This window comes from Meles meles, chromosome 5 (assembly GCF_922984935.1).
Source record: "Meles meles chromosome 5, mMelMel3.1 paternal haplotype, whole genome shotgun sequence".
Lineage (NCBI taxonomy): Eukaryota > Metazoa > Chordata > Mammalia > Carnivora > Mustelidae > Meles > Meles meles.
In genome coordinates this window covers 34,556,572-34,571,204 of record NC_060070.1, presented here as the reverse complement: position 1 = coordinate 34,571,204, position 14,633 = coordinate 34,556,572, and the positions used below count along the sequence as shown (strand labels likewise).

Here is a 14,633-nt window from a genome sequence, read left to right as displayed (position 1 = left end):
TAATAAAAACTACATGGGGAAAAAACAAAAGCAGCCCTACATTTGGTACTTCTCCTAGACTCTGCACTATATACCCATTCTTAGCTTATCTTAAATTTTATCCTTTCCCTATAATAAACCATAACCCTGAGTATAATAGTTCTCAGTGAGTTCTATAAGTAAAATACAGTTTTGGGAATTCTTGGGCTTGCACCTGGTGTCAGACATAAGAGTAGCCTTGAGATTGTGCCCTAAAACTTGGTAATTGGACCTAAAACTCTTCCAAAAGGAGATCATTTTAGGGCACCTGGTGGTTCAGTCAGTTGAGTATCCAACTCTTGATTTCGGCTCAAGTCATATCAGGGTTGTGGGATCCAGCCCTACAATGGGCTCTGTGCTTGGCAGAAGTAGGCTTGAAATTCTCTCCTGCTGCCCCTCCCCCCACTTCCAAAGGCCCACACATTCTCGCATGGTTTCTCTTTCTCTAAAATAAATAAATAAATCTTTAAAAAAAGAGAGAGACCATTTTGTTCCATAATACTCAATGTATACTGTGTTAATGTCTTTACATTATTACTCCCTCAAAAAAAAATTTTCCAGTTCACAGATAACATAATTCTCAGAGAGGTCATATATATACAAATCAGAGCAAGGATTTTGCTCCAAAGCCAGTATTCCTTCCATTTTCTAACAAGCCTTTCCTCAGCTTTCAGTAATTCACTTCTATATCTCTCTTTACTGAGAAAACATCACCACTAGTCCCAAATAAGTAGGAATATAACAGGACTGGTATATTTAGCTTTATAATTTGATAGTATTAATGAGTATATTTTAATTTTTGTTTTATCAAGGCATTTTGAATCACATGAATCAGACAGAAGTAACATAATTCTTGTCTAAGAACTTCCAACTCGGTAGATCAATATTGTGGCTATAATCTAAAACAAAAATGAACCATAATTCAGATTAAAGATTGGCACCTATATCACACCCAGATCAAGTCTGAGTAAGAGACTATCAATAGGATATCAAAGGATATTTTTATTTCCACAGCAAAATTGAACTTTGAGCATCTACATGTTTTTTCTACATACTAAGTTATACATAATTCCTCCAATAGAAACGAAACAGGTAGTTATCAATTTTAGGCTATGTTTTTATATTTCTTATCCCACCATCAAAGCTGAAATACCTCCTTAAGCCTCAGGATAGAGGCGTCTCCATCACAAATATAAAATGGATCCGTCATACTCCACTTCCAGCAGACTAGGTAACCTAGTACAACTTTCACTTTAAGGTTATATTTCAGACTTTTTATCTAGTCACCATTTCAGACGTTTCAAAGATGAGCATCAGCTGGCCTGACTGATTGTACTATGTTCTGAGCAGGGAAACTACTGTTAAACTGATCCCTGCAATGCCTAAAAATATTTTTTCTCTTTAAAGTATATTTGCTTTTAAAGTAGATGACAGGGATTGTGAAAGGATAACACACTCTTATCTAGGTTGAAAGAAAAGCATTAAATAGAAATACATGAAAATCTGAAGCCTCGAGCATGAGAAATGAGATACCAAATTTTCCTTATAAGCCTATATTTAGCAATTGGCAGGTTTTATGAATTAAATATACATAGAGCCAAAGTTCAATTCACATAGAACTTTTAAAATAAAATTAAAAATTAAGTTTATCTGAAACCTATTTAAAATGTAAAGATTTCATGCTAACTTTCAGAGCAAAGCAGTTCACATTTAAAAACTGAAACATCTCTATAGTTATCATAACACTAGAGATATTCTCCACTGCAGAATGTAGGCCTAACCATTATCACTTCCTATCATCCTCTCACACCAGATTACTTATTAGTGAAATAAAGCATGCTTAGTGCATGGCCATTTTCTTTTCTTTTTTTTTCTTTTTAATTTTTAAAAGATTATTTATCTATTTGTTTATTTGACAGAGAGCGAGCGCATGTGCATGCACAAGCAGGGGCAACAGCAGGCATGGGGGATGCAGGCTCCCAGCTGAGCAAGAAGCCCAACACGGGGTTGGATCCCAGGACCCTGGGATCAAGACCTGAGCCGAAGGCAGCCACTTAAGGGACTGTGCCACCCACACACCCCTGCATGGCTATTTTCTATATGGCAGCTTGCTATAATATTATCATAAGAAAACTGAATTCAGATAATTTTCAAAATTCTGATCTAAATATATCCCAGACCCAAATTAACATCCTATATAATCTCTCTGAAAGGATAAGTCAATATGCCTTTATGTTCATAAATGAGAAGGATTATATGACTTAAGGACCAAATTGACACACTTTTGAGAGTCAAAGTGAAAACTAACTAGATACGATGAGGGGATTATAGGCATAACAGGGACTGTCCATGGTAAACTGGTACACATCGTTACTGTACCAACAGTCTATTCATAAAAGGTGGCCCTTAGGAGAACCTTAATACCAAGTTTATCTAAGTCATTAAAAACAGGCTGACATTTAAGTACTGTGTCCCTCAGTTTTGTTACCCATGAAATGGTCATATTACCCTCTCATCGGCTTCATCATACTTCACTGAGAAAAAAACTGTGAGATATTAACACTTGGCAAACACAATATGCTTAAGATATCACCCCTAAGGAAAACTAGTCTCAACAGAGAGCTTGCATTTTTCTTTAAAAGCTATTAAAGAGTCCAGAAACACTTGAAACTCTGAGGACTCATGAATACAGACAGGCAAAGACTATTTTATATATACACATATAAATATATATTATACATCCTTATTATTTTTATCATATGAAAGGTTCTTTTTTGAATATCACAGCTTTTTCCTCTTAAAACCTCCTACATAATTTAAAGTATTAAGATTTTTAAAAATATATGTATCTTAGCAAAAGAAAATCACACAGGAACTGCTGACATTAAAAGACAGAGGTTAAGTTATTTTAAATACAGACAATTCAATTACTATCTTGATTCAGAGCTAATAAAAGCACTAATTTCCTATGGAGTTCTCTGTATGAAATAAAAAGTGATTTCAGCAATGCAACTGTGGGTGGTTGTATCAGTACAATTCAACATTACAATAGTAATAGTAATGATATATATTAATGTAGCTAGGTTATGTACCATACTGGGAGTACATGGAGGTCAATATCAACTACTATTGAAATACACCACTCATTCGCTAAGTGTTAATGGCAATTCCAGCAAGCATTAATAATCTGAAAGCATGTTCCTTGAAGCAAGAGGCAGTACAATCTGTTTCATGTATACCCTATCATTGGCACCTATTATTATGATAGCCACTCAATGGGAACTTAGAAGCGCTTAACTAATTACCATATTTATTTACACTGATTAAAATCAGAAATATGTACTTGGGGGAATTAAAATGGGAAGCAAAATAAAATGCTTGTGTAAAGACATTAAAATGATATGTAAATTTTTGAGTTCTTTTAATGTTGTTCTAGTATCCTAATAATTAAAAGAAGTGAAACTATTAATTTCACAAAAATACTCAATGAAAGGGTTACTATTATAATAATGGCAAACTGTTAAGATTTATTGAGTATATACTATGTATCAACATTGTAAGGACTAATGTACAGAAACAAAGGACATACAATCCTTTTTTCTGGCACGTTCATTCTATTGCTCTCAGTAAATTGGTAGAATGCTTAAATGCATTAATACTGAGCTGTGGGTGAGCTTCTCAGAGTACTTTCTGACTTATTAGTTTAGTTTATATCTTGGGATCTCCTGAAAAGCTTTATTATTATCAGAGAGATTATTCAGAGGACCTTTCCATTTCTATGATACTAATATCAATGTTAACTGGTCTTCAGATTCCATGCATGATTTCTGAGCTGACTCTGTCCAGTATTTCAAAGACAAGAAAATTTGTCAAGGAACAGGTTTCATAAGCAATGATCCCTATGTCTGTTTAGAGGTTGAGCACCGAGAAACTTTTTAAAAATATGAATTTCCAGGGGCACCTGGTTGGCTCAGTGGGTTAAGCCTCTGCCTTCAGCTCAGGTCATGATCTCAAGGTCCTGGGATCAAGTCCCACATCAGGCTCTCTGTTCCGAAGGGAGCCTGCTTCCTCCTCTCTCTCTCTCTGCTTGCCTCTCTGCCTACTTGTGATCTTTCTCTGTCAAATAAATAAAATCTTTAAAAATTCCAAGCTCCAAACCAGACTACTAAATCAGGATCTCCAGAGTCGAGATCGGGAAATCTGAATTTTTAAAAAAAACTCATGGGTAGGTCTGATGAACAAAAAAAGACCAATACTGAAAATACAGACAGGCTGGCTTCAAGATTCTAGACATTTATTTTATGGAACTGATGGACTGATAGAATACTATGTTATTCACTTCTGAACATGGAAGAAATTACACACAAATAGAGCTTCAAATAAATATGTCTACTAGCTAGTTTTAGTCTTAGGGGTTTTTAAATAACTGTGTAAAATTGTTTCTAACTAGAAATTAATATAATTAAAATCTATTTGACGTAAACCTCATGGTTAATAGATTATCTTTATAAAAAGATTCCTTAAAGTATTATTCTGAGGAGGGGGCACCTCGGTGGCTCAGTGGGTTAAAACCTCTGTCTTCGGCTCAGGTCCTGATCTCAGGGTCCTGGGATTAAGCCCCGAGTTGGGCTCTCTGCTCAGCAGGGAGCCTGCTTCCCTTCCTCACTCTGCCGGCCTCTCTGCCTACCTGTGAAATCTGTCTGTCAAATAAATAAAAATCTTAAAAAAAAAAAAAAAAGTATTATTCTGAGGAAATAATTTTGCGAAATTATTCACAGAAACTATTACTTCATTACTGTAGATATATGTTTTCTTGTCAGCAATCTTACAGATGTTAGAACCAGAAGACATTTTCTGAACAGCTCAGTCCCATGAGTTCTGGATAGGGGAACAGAAGCCCAGAAAGGCTGAAGTAATTTACTTAAGGTCACATAAGTACTTAGTAGCAGAGCCAGGATTAGATCCCAAGTCTTCTATAAGGTGTTTTTCATTTAACAACAAAAACAAAGATGATCATTTTTCTTGATGTTAATAGGAAGGTCTACAACTTAGATTCAGAAGCTGAATTTATCTCTATAGGATTGTGATCTAATTTTTGTTGTTTCTGTGCTCACTTATTTCTAATTTGTCTACAAAAAAATACATATTAATTAATAATATAAAGCAGTTTTAAAAAAATAAAATCTTACCATTTCGTCTGGTGTTCCATGGCGATCAAACTGGTAAAATGATGCTACATGAGTGATGATCCACCAACTAAAACCTAATGGATCCCTGGGCTGGATTACAGGCACAGAAGGTCGTCTTCGGTCACTTGATTTTTCAAAGAGTGTTTTAAGTAGTTTATTCAACCAGTTCCAAAATGACTATAGAAAGAGAGGCAGTATGATTCAGTTAGAAAAAGAACATAACCTTTGGTTTGGGCTTTTTCCTCTATTTGCACAATTAAATATACACACAGATATGAAAACAGAATACATTTAACATAACAAAACACTCAAGAATTAGAACCTAACTAGTACTTCACAAAGATCCTACATGTTCTACAATCGCATCTTCTGCTGTCCAGGGGTAGTCATTATCCCCACCTTCATAACAAATCAGGCTCCCCCGCCCCCCACTAACCCGTTTTTTCGTTTTGTTTTGTTACAGAAGTATATGAGCCTAAATCATATACTCTTTGGTTTTCCACCACTTTTTTTTAATGCATGTTTGTATTCTTAAGTGGCCCAATTCTATTCTTTCATAACTGGCTTCTTTTTCCTCAATATTGTGTTTCTGATTCACCCACTTTAATGAGTATAGCTTTAGCTCATCAGAGTAAACCATTTACCTGATAGAGTGTTGCTGAACATTTGATGAGTTTTTAGTTTTTTTTCCCTATTTGTCCATTTCATAAACATATTCAAGTTATTAGGCACAGAGCTGATGACAGTATCTCAACTTTTTAAAAATATCTGCAGAATATGAAGTCATGTTCCTTTTTAAATTTCTCGTATCGACTGTAATCATTTCAGGAAAAATGAGCCAATTTTAGTAATCTTTTTAAAGAACCAACTTTTGACTTTTTTGATCATTTTTCATTGATTTGATCATCTTTGTTATTTTCAATTTCATAAATTTGTGTTAGTTTTATGAAGTTCTACTTCATTTCACTTTCTTTGGGTTTATTATGTAGGGATATTTTCTCCTAACTTTTTGTGTGATGAATTCTTAGCTCAATAATTTTCAACTTTTCCCCCTCTAATATCTATATTTAAAGTTATAAATTTCCCTCTGTATCTTAAGCTAGAGTCCCAAAGCTTTAACTAGTGTTATGTTAGTTACCATTTACTTAAAAATATTTTACAATTCTATTATATCTTTTCACCTATGGATTAGAGAAGCATCTCAACTTTCTAAGCATATGTGTATCTCTCCTTGTAGTTCAATTTTTGTTTTCCACATTTAATACTTTGTTCTTAGTCACATAAAAATGTTAATTTGCTTTACCTTCCTGATAAGTTGAACCTTTTATCAGTACACAATGACTTAATGCTTTTGTTGGTTTTAAAGTCCAATTTTCTCTAATGTTAATTTAATACATTTCCTTTCTTGTATCTTATCAATTCTGAGCTGTTCTGTATTTTATTTTAGATTACCTCTTGTAAACAGATTACATTCTGTTCCAACACAGTATTTTTTAAATGAGCATTTCAGTAGTCCACTTGCAGTTAATGACTCATACATTAGTTTTAAATCTACCATCTTACTCTGTATTTGTTTGTATACCTATTTTTTTCCTACAAACAACCATTTGTTGAGCTCTTTTGGGTTAAATTATTTCTTTTCTCCCCCTCTACTAGCTAATACGTTAGTCTACTTTCTCTTCCTTCAGTGATTACCTTAGAAATAACAGCATACATCCAAATGTCTTGATAATACATATCTTTGCTCTTCTCTTAGACAAAATAAGGACCTTAAAATACTCTAATTCATTTATGCCCTATCCAATTTCTAGGCCAGCATTACTGTATACATTAACTCTCTTTTTGATTCCAGCAAATTATATTACTGACTTATACAAAACATTTACTGCTTTCTTTGTGCTTTATTCCTTCATACATCACACTACCTCTCCCCTTGCCCAATTTAGGTATCATTCTTCTAAAATATATCTTTCAGAATTCCCTTCCATTCTGCTTCATTGACAGTAACTTTGTTTCACCTCACTCTTGAAAGATTTCTATTTGATAAAGAATTTTAGGTTGACAACCACTTTAATACTATGAAGTTATCATTCCCACTGGCCTCCTTTGCTTTTGAGAAATCAGTTTACAGTCTAATTGTCACTCTTTTGAAGGTAACATAATTTTCTGTCTGAATGCTTTTGGCTCTTCTCTTTGCCTTTGATGTTCTGGAGTTTCACTGTGATGTATCCAGGTCTGAGTTTCTTTTTTTTATTTATCCTAAGTAGAATTGATTGGGTTTCTTAATATGATAGATTTCATTAACATTGGAAAAATTTCTGCCATTTTCTCTTTAAGTATTTGCTCTTTTCCACTCTTCCTCTCCTTTGGGACAACAGATAAAAGCATTGTCAGATTTCCTCTGTATTCTCACGTGCTGTATTTAGCTATTTCCTTTAATCTGTAACAGTTCTTCAGTAATTATCTTTCAAGAACTTGACATTCTTGAAGAGTAACAGCCCAGTTACTTAGGTTTAACTGAGGTTTCTTCATAATTAGATTCACCGTATACGTTTTTGGCAAGAATACCAAAGAAACATTTTTCTTCTTTCATTGCATCATATTGAGGGTACATAATATCAATTTGTCCTATTATTGGTTAACTTTGGTCACGTGGTTAAGGTGGTATCTAACAGATTTTCTACACTGTAAAATTACTGCTCCCCTTGTAATTGATATTGTGTAGATACAGCAAGCTATGCAAATACTGTTTTTTTCAATCATACTTTTGGCAACCACTGGGGATTCATGCCTGAAACAATTACTAAGGAGGTTGTCAACTGGTGATTTTCTAATTCCATCATTAACATCTCATTTATTATGAAGAATTTCTCTTCCCTCCATTTATTTTTTCATTTATTTATATCAGTATGGACCCACAAACACTTATTGTATAGATTACAATCCTTTGCTATTGTTTATTTTGTTTCTCAAATTATCTTGGGTTTAGGGTGTGGGGAATCTTCATGTTGGGTCCTTTGTCCTTTTGATAAGTCCTCATTATTTTCTGAGTACCTCCTTAGCTTCTGGTACAGAATGTTCCAGTCTCATTTTTCATTTTCCATGTGTCAGTCTGGAATACCAGGTCATTTGCCAATGGAGCTTTGTTTCTTTTCACTGGAGGCTGGTAATTTCAAGACCAAGACATTGCAGTTTCCTCATTGTTAACTCAGATATCATCGTTTGTAGGCCCACCTAGTGGATAAGGTAGGAAATGCATGTATGTATACACACATCCCTATCTAGTTTCAGTTATTAAAAAACATCATTTCATACCGATATCTCAAATTCTACTCCAACATATTATCTTTCACTCTACCTTTCCCTCTTTCCATATTTATGACTCAATTTTGCAACAGTGACAAAGCTGGTTAATTTCCCATAATGTATTTATTAATTTGCTCAGTCCTACAGTATAAATATTCAAATTTGCTAACCCATATATCTACAAACAAGAGTCCAGGATCTGAAGTTTGTCGTCATTCTTTTGTCTTTAGCCTTAGAGCAAATTAGAACAAAATAGTGCGTTCCAAGTCCTCTAGGTCAGTCCTCCCCGCCACAGCTTCTCCCATGTGTTATTCACTTGGAATCCAGTTAGGTTCAAGTGTTTTTCTTTATATTCCACTGAATTCCTCTTCTGTACATGTTCTTTTATTTCTGGAGCATGTTAAAGACTAATGTGGTTCTAAAGTCATAACGCATTCAAACCCTCCTACTCCATTAGTCATTTATCAATCTCCCATTCCTACCCACCAATTTCAATAGTTTCAATAGTTCCTGATTTGTCTTTCCAGTATTTATCTGGGCACAACTAAGCATACACATTTCTTATTTTCACTACCTTCATACACAGAAGGTGGCACCCTATAAGTATTCTTTTGTACTTTGTTTATTTAACAGTAAGTCCTGGAAATCAAACCATTATAAGTTCAGATATTTTATTCATTCTATTAAACAAGTATGTAATACTCCAATCAATGTGCTAATAAACCATGGTTTCTTTACTCTCCTTTGTATGGGCATTTAGGTAGTTTTTAACATTATGCTTTTACAAATAAGGCAATAAAGAGCCTGAGACATATGCATTTTGAATTTCTGTAGGTATACACTAAAGGTAAACGACAAGTGGGATTGCTAGGGTCAAAGTTATAAAATTCTTGGCCCATACATTTTGAATTCTTGTGTTGTTTTTGGTACTGACAATGTTTTTATTTCACAGAAAATTTTTGTAATAATCTTTGTATAATGCTTAAAGGTGGCAACATGTATAAATTTACACATACATGTGGCAGCTAAAATCTAACATGTACAGGTCAGTAACTACTAGCTTACACATGGCATTGCACAGGTGTCCCCTGCCTTATCTGTGGCAGTTTGGGGAGTGTACCTGAAATATACTTGTCTTTTTCCCCAGGAGGAGTGCATTAATTTAGCTATTCCTTTTTTTTTTTTTCTTTCTTAAACATGCACTTTCTTACATAATCGTGTAGCAGGAAATAACATGGGCTGTAGCATCCAATAAATACACACTGGAAGCCCCATTTATCATATTCTGACCATTATTTGAATAGTTTACTTAACCTCACACCCATACTTGCTGGCACATAAGACATATCACTCAAGGAATATTAATTTTCTTTCCTTCTCTGAAATTGAAGTCTAATTGATGTTTACTAGATAGTGAGTATAGGGTTTTAAGGAAAACAGTCATATCCATAGATCCAGCATAGCTCCATGTTTAGAACACTTCCTGGAACACAAATACGTCTTTGATCAAATTAATTTCCATTCTAGGAATTCCTAATTTGGGGTATATGTGAATTTCCAAACATTCCTGACTCTCTTTTAGGCTTCTCTAATTGTTTCTTGGGAAGAATCATCCTGTTGGCTTCACAGAAGTCAGCAGCAGCCCAGGCAACATTTGAAAATAACTTAAATACCGTGAACAGCCTATCCCCTTTGGATAATTTCCTTAGAACATTAGTCCTTTGAACATAGACCTGGTTGCAAAAAATGTCTCTTTCTCAGTAGGAAAACTCCAAATTCCATTCCATCTTCACCTCCCTCATTCTAGGGATGGGGTTGGGGAAGGAAGGGATTGGGAGGAGGAATTAAATATTTCTTTCTGGAAGAACGTTAGTGTGTATTTCTTTCTGGAAGAACGTTAGCGTGCACGTGTAGACATACACACACGATTTCTTCTTTTAAAAACATAATGAGTGCATTGTCTAAATCAGTGTTGCCACATTGTTTTAAAATCTTTGTACAAGAAAAAAGAAAAAAAGACGAAACAAACAAAAAACCTCTGCCTTCAGCAGTCTGGAAAGCTCCTAAAAACAGGCCCTATGTGGAGCTCAGCCAGCTGTCAACATTCACGGAATGATCACGTCTTCTGTGATATCATTAACTCCCAGGTGGATGAAGCAGAAAAGCTGCTCTGCTTTTCCTGAAATTTTCAATTACTTTTTCTGTTTTTCTTTCTTGGCTTATCCTCATCCATCTCCGTCCCCAAAGACACTGCAGGTCAGATAGTCAGTACAAAGAGTAATTTTTAACTTGCTTCTTATTTGTCCTAGGAGAAACTTTTTGTCGTTTTGTTTCCTTTGGGCTTGGTCACTTTTTACTGGTCTTAAGCTTTCTATCAAGGGAGCAGTGCATATAATCGCTATACAGTAAAAGATGGGACCGACATCACTTTTTTCTAAGCTGAGGGCTCCTCTGTTGTGTCATAGTGTTTATTCATCCTGGAGGCTGGAAGTCCAAGACCAGGGGTCCATCATGGTGGAGTCAGGGCACTTTTCCAGATCGGCAGACCTCTGGCTGCATCCTTACAAGGAAGAAGACGTTCTCAGTCTTTTTAAATGTTCCATTGTTACCTTGTTTTTTTTTTTTATGATGTTTTTGAAAAGCCTACTGCAGATCAAATTACTTTGCTCTTATAAATGATTAGGTCTTTTTGTCTAGAAAATTTGATGATTTCTTAAAGGACCTAAAGTCATTTTCCGTATCTCTGAAGTCAAGGAGTTTTAACAGGATATTCCTTAGGATGGATTATTTGGAGTTAATCTTTTCAGTTATCAGGTAGGCCCTTTCAATATGTAGAGTTAGCTATTTCCCCCCCCCCAGGAATTTTTCCTTGGATAATAGTTTGACGTTAGCTATACCCTATTGTTCAGTTTTCTTCTTTAGGGACTCCATTTATACACACAGCTGTTTCTTCTTTGCTTATCTTCCATTTCAGCTATTTTCTAATTCTTTATATTCTTTTCTTCATCTCATTTTTATTCCTTGGTTGTTTTCTTTCCTCCATATCTCTGATTAAATTTTCATTTGAGCATATTCTTCTTGGGCACCTTCTCATTTAGTCAACTCTAAAATGGTATCTTCTGGGGCGCCTAGGTGGCTCAGTCCATGAAGCAGCTGCCTTTGGCTCAGGTCATGATCCCAGAGTCCTGGGATCATGCCCTGAATAGGGTTCCCTGCATACTGAGGAGCCTGCTTCTCCCCTCCCTCTGCCTGCCACTCTGCCTACTTGCGTTCTCTCTCTCTGTGTCAAATAAATAAATAAAAATTTAAAAAAAAATTTTTCTTTCATTTCTCTCCTGCATTCCATTTACTCTTTTCATTCACTTCTGGCTTTAATCTACTTACTTTTAAATCTGAGTATTTTATTCAGGGTGTTATTGTACAACCCCAAATGTTTAATCTGGAGTATTAACTTAGAATTTCTTTCTGCTTCACAGTTGTTTCTTGGAGAAGGGTTCATCAGCTACAGTGTATCAGTTCTGTTTCCTAATAGTAACTTTATAAGACTTGTCTCAAATTTTTTTTCTTTTCTTTTTTTATTGTTATGTTAGTCACCAGACTGTACACATCATTAGTTTTTGATGCAGTGTTACAAGATTCATTGTTTACATATAACATCTAGTGATCCACGCAATTCGTGCCCTCCTTGATACCCACCACCAGGCTCACCATCCCCCTACCCCCTCCCCTCTAAAACTCTCAGTTTGTTTCTCTGAGTCCATAGTCTCTCATGGTTCCTTTCTTTGATTTAGTAGATTTAGACTACTTTAAAAGATTTCTGGAGCCGTCTTTTGTCAATGTATCAAAGTCCCATTTCTTTCTTCGATTTCCTTTTTCTCTTTTGGTGGTGGTGGTAGGAGAGCAGGTGTGAGAACTTTGAGTTTTTTGTATGTTTTTTGTTTTACAAGATCATTTTCTCCTTTTAGTTCCTTTCACCACTGAATCACCAAGGGTACCATTCCTTTTTTGCCTTTTTATTCTCCAGAATCTCTGTCTTCAAAGACTGCCTCATGTCATATACCCACTTTCAGATTCTATTCAATAGTTCTCTGACCGACAAGGAAACAGTCTTAGTATTTTCACAATCTGGCAATGGTTTTAGACCAATTTGAGGACTACTGCTAGCTCCCTTCTTTCCTCTGGGCAATTTTTTCTCAGGCTGCCCTTGCTTGCCAGAAAGTTTTATGCTAGAGCTTTGGTGGTAGTTTTACTGTTAACACTTTTATCATTCCTAGCTTGTAGTTATGCTATCAACATGTTTGTATTTTTGTATATAGTTTTATTAGTTCTTGCCATTCTATGTTTTGGGGGAGTTACTAAAGGAGATATAGGTTTAAATATCCACCCATTGTGACTGCTTACAAGCCATTGGCTTGAGATTTTCAGTATAATCTGGGCAAAAGCAACTCAGGCTATAAAGCTATATGAGGGCTGGCTTACGAAAACAAATATACGGAAGCAATTTTGAACTGCAAAGCATCATAGTGAAAGGCAATTTTGCTTACAAATTAGTTGAGTTTCTAGTTCATCCTTATGGGGGGCCAGATTTATGGCTAGTTAGTATATCAGTAGGCTACCAACTTGGGTTAACTCTGACCTCTGTCTTCTATTCTTTCACCTTGTAAGGTATGAAAGCTAATGTTCAAGTTCATACAATTTAGCAACTGCTTATAAGGTTATGGGGCCGTTTCAGTGTTCAGTTGACCTGAGTTCCTACCCACATTTAGTACTTGGCCTCAAGACTTCTCACTTTCTACAAGCTCACTCACCCATGTAAATGCTTATTATTTGATACCCAGCATGATTAGATTAGATTTTTTTCAGCAGGAAGGTCAAAATGTCTTACTGTCAATCATGGAAAATTCTAAGTTGAATTTAAAAATAAAATAGCCGTCAAAGTCTGTGAATAATATCAATTATTTTACTTGTATTAAAAAAAATAAAATGACCTCAGATTTTCATTATTTTAAGACAAGTAAGTCTGGTTACTACATCAAATGAAGAGCATATAAATCATTTAGGTTAAATAATACATATTACTACGCAAATTTCTAAAATATATTTTAACATTATGCCTACTTTCCTACTTGAAATCTAGAAAGACTAACAGCAAAAAGTATGAACATGCCTACATTAACTATACGCTGTTTATGTTCAAGTCTGAAATTGGTAAAATAAGAACAATTATAAAGAAATATAAAATTCTTAAATACTGATAAGCTTTGCAGGAAATGGAAAAATTTATATTTAGCATGTCAATGAGACAAAACATCCTGGCAAATGATCAAAGGATAAAATCCTGAGACTCTAATGTTGAAATTTCACCAAAGGAAGCTGAACTCTACTGACAAACCAAAATGTGAGGAAAATAATTTTTTCTTACTTAATAATAAGCACATGTTAAATTTATACTTAAGTAAATTCACTGCTAAAATAATAACTAAAAATAAATATAGTAGCTTGTAAATCCACAAAAATATGTTTGTTATTAAAAAGAGATAGCACCACCCAAAACCCAAATTCTGGAAAACTGGGAAATTATAAAACCCATGAAAAATCAAGGGACTTTTTCATATAACGTAAATTGTTGTAAGTATCATTTCATAATTAATTATTTGTACTTACTTCTGCCTATGAGTTATTTATCTTTTCCTACTAATCCACAACAACTAAATAAACTGAAGCCCCATTCTGAAGACCTGGCTCAAAATGAGGTGCAAGAAAATTTCTCTTGTTCTTCTTTGTACTTTTCTTCCTTTTTTTGACATATGCCATAAAATTCATGAATAAAAACCCATTTTATTTCTCCCCAAAACTAAATCTGCCATATTTCTTGACTAAATTATTTCCTGGATTACGACACAGTGTGAAGTATTTTAGCTTAAATGATTCTTTTTTTTTTATTTTATTTTATTTTATCTTAAATGATAGAAAACTTGAGAAAATAAGAGTCAAATCCTTTACTTCTAGAAGTTTCATATTGCCACTTTAAGGTTAAAAATGTAGTACGGGTTTGGTACTCAGTGCTCTGGTGGGGGTGGTGGCTGTCTTATATAGGCAAATTTGTAACATTTTTCTTGG

At 34.6% G+C, this 14,633-nt stretch overlaps 1 protein-coding gene across 2 annotated transcripts in view; it reads right to left on the bottom strand.

The window, feature by feature from the left end:
- The window catches only part of MMS22L (MMS22 like, DNA repair protein), a 130,373-nt gene that overhangs the window by 102,795 nt on the left and 12,945 nt on the right, over window positions 1-14,633 (bottom strand). For both annotated transcript variants that reach the window (XM_046006173.1, XM_046006171.1), the window contains exon 10: window positions 5,208-5,384. In XM_046006173.1, coding sequence (XP_045862129.1) covers window positions 5,208-5,384 — 177 coding nt within the window. The remainder of the gene's footprint in view (window positions 1-5,207; window positions 5,385-14,633) is intronic.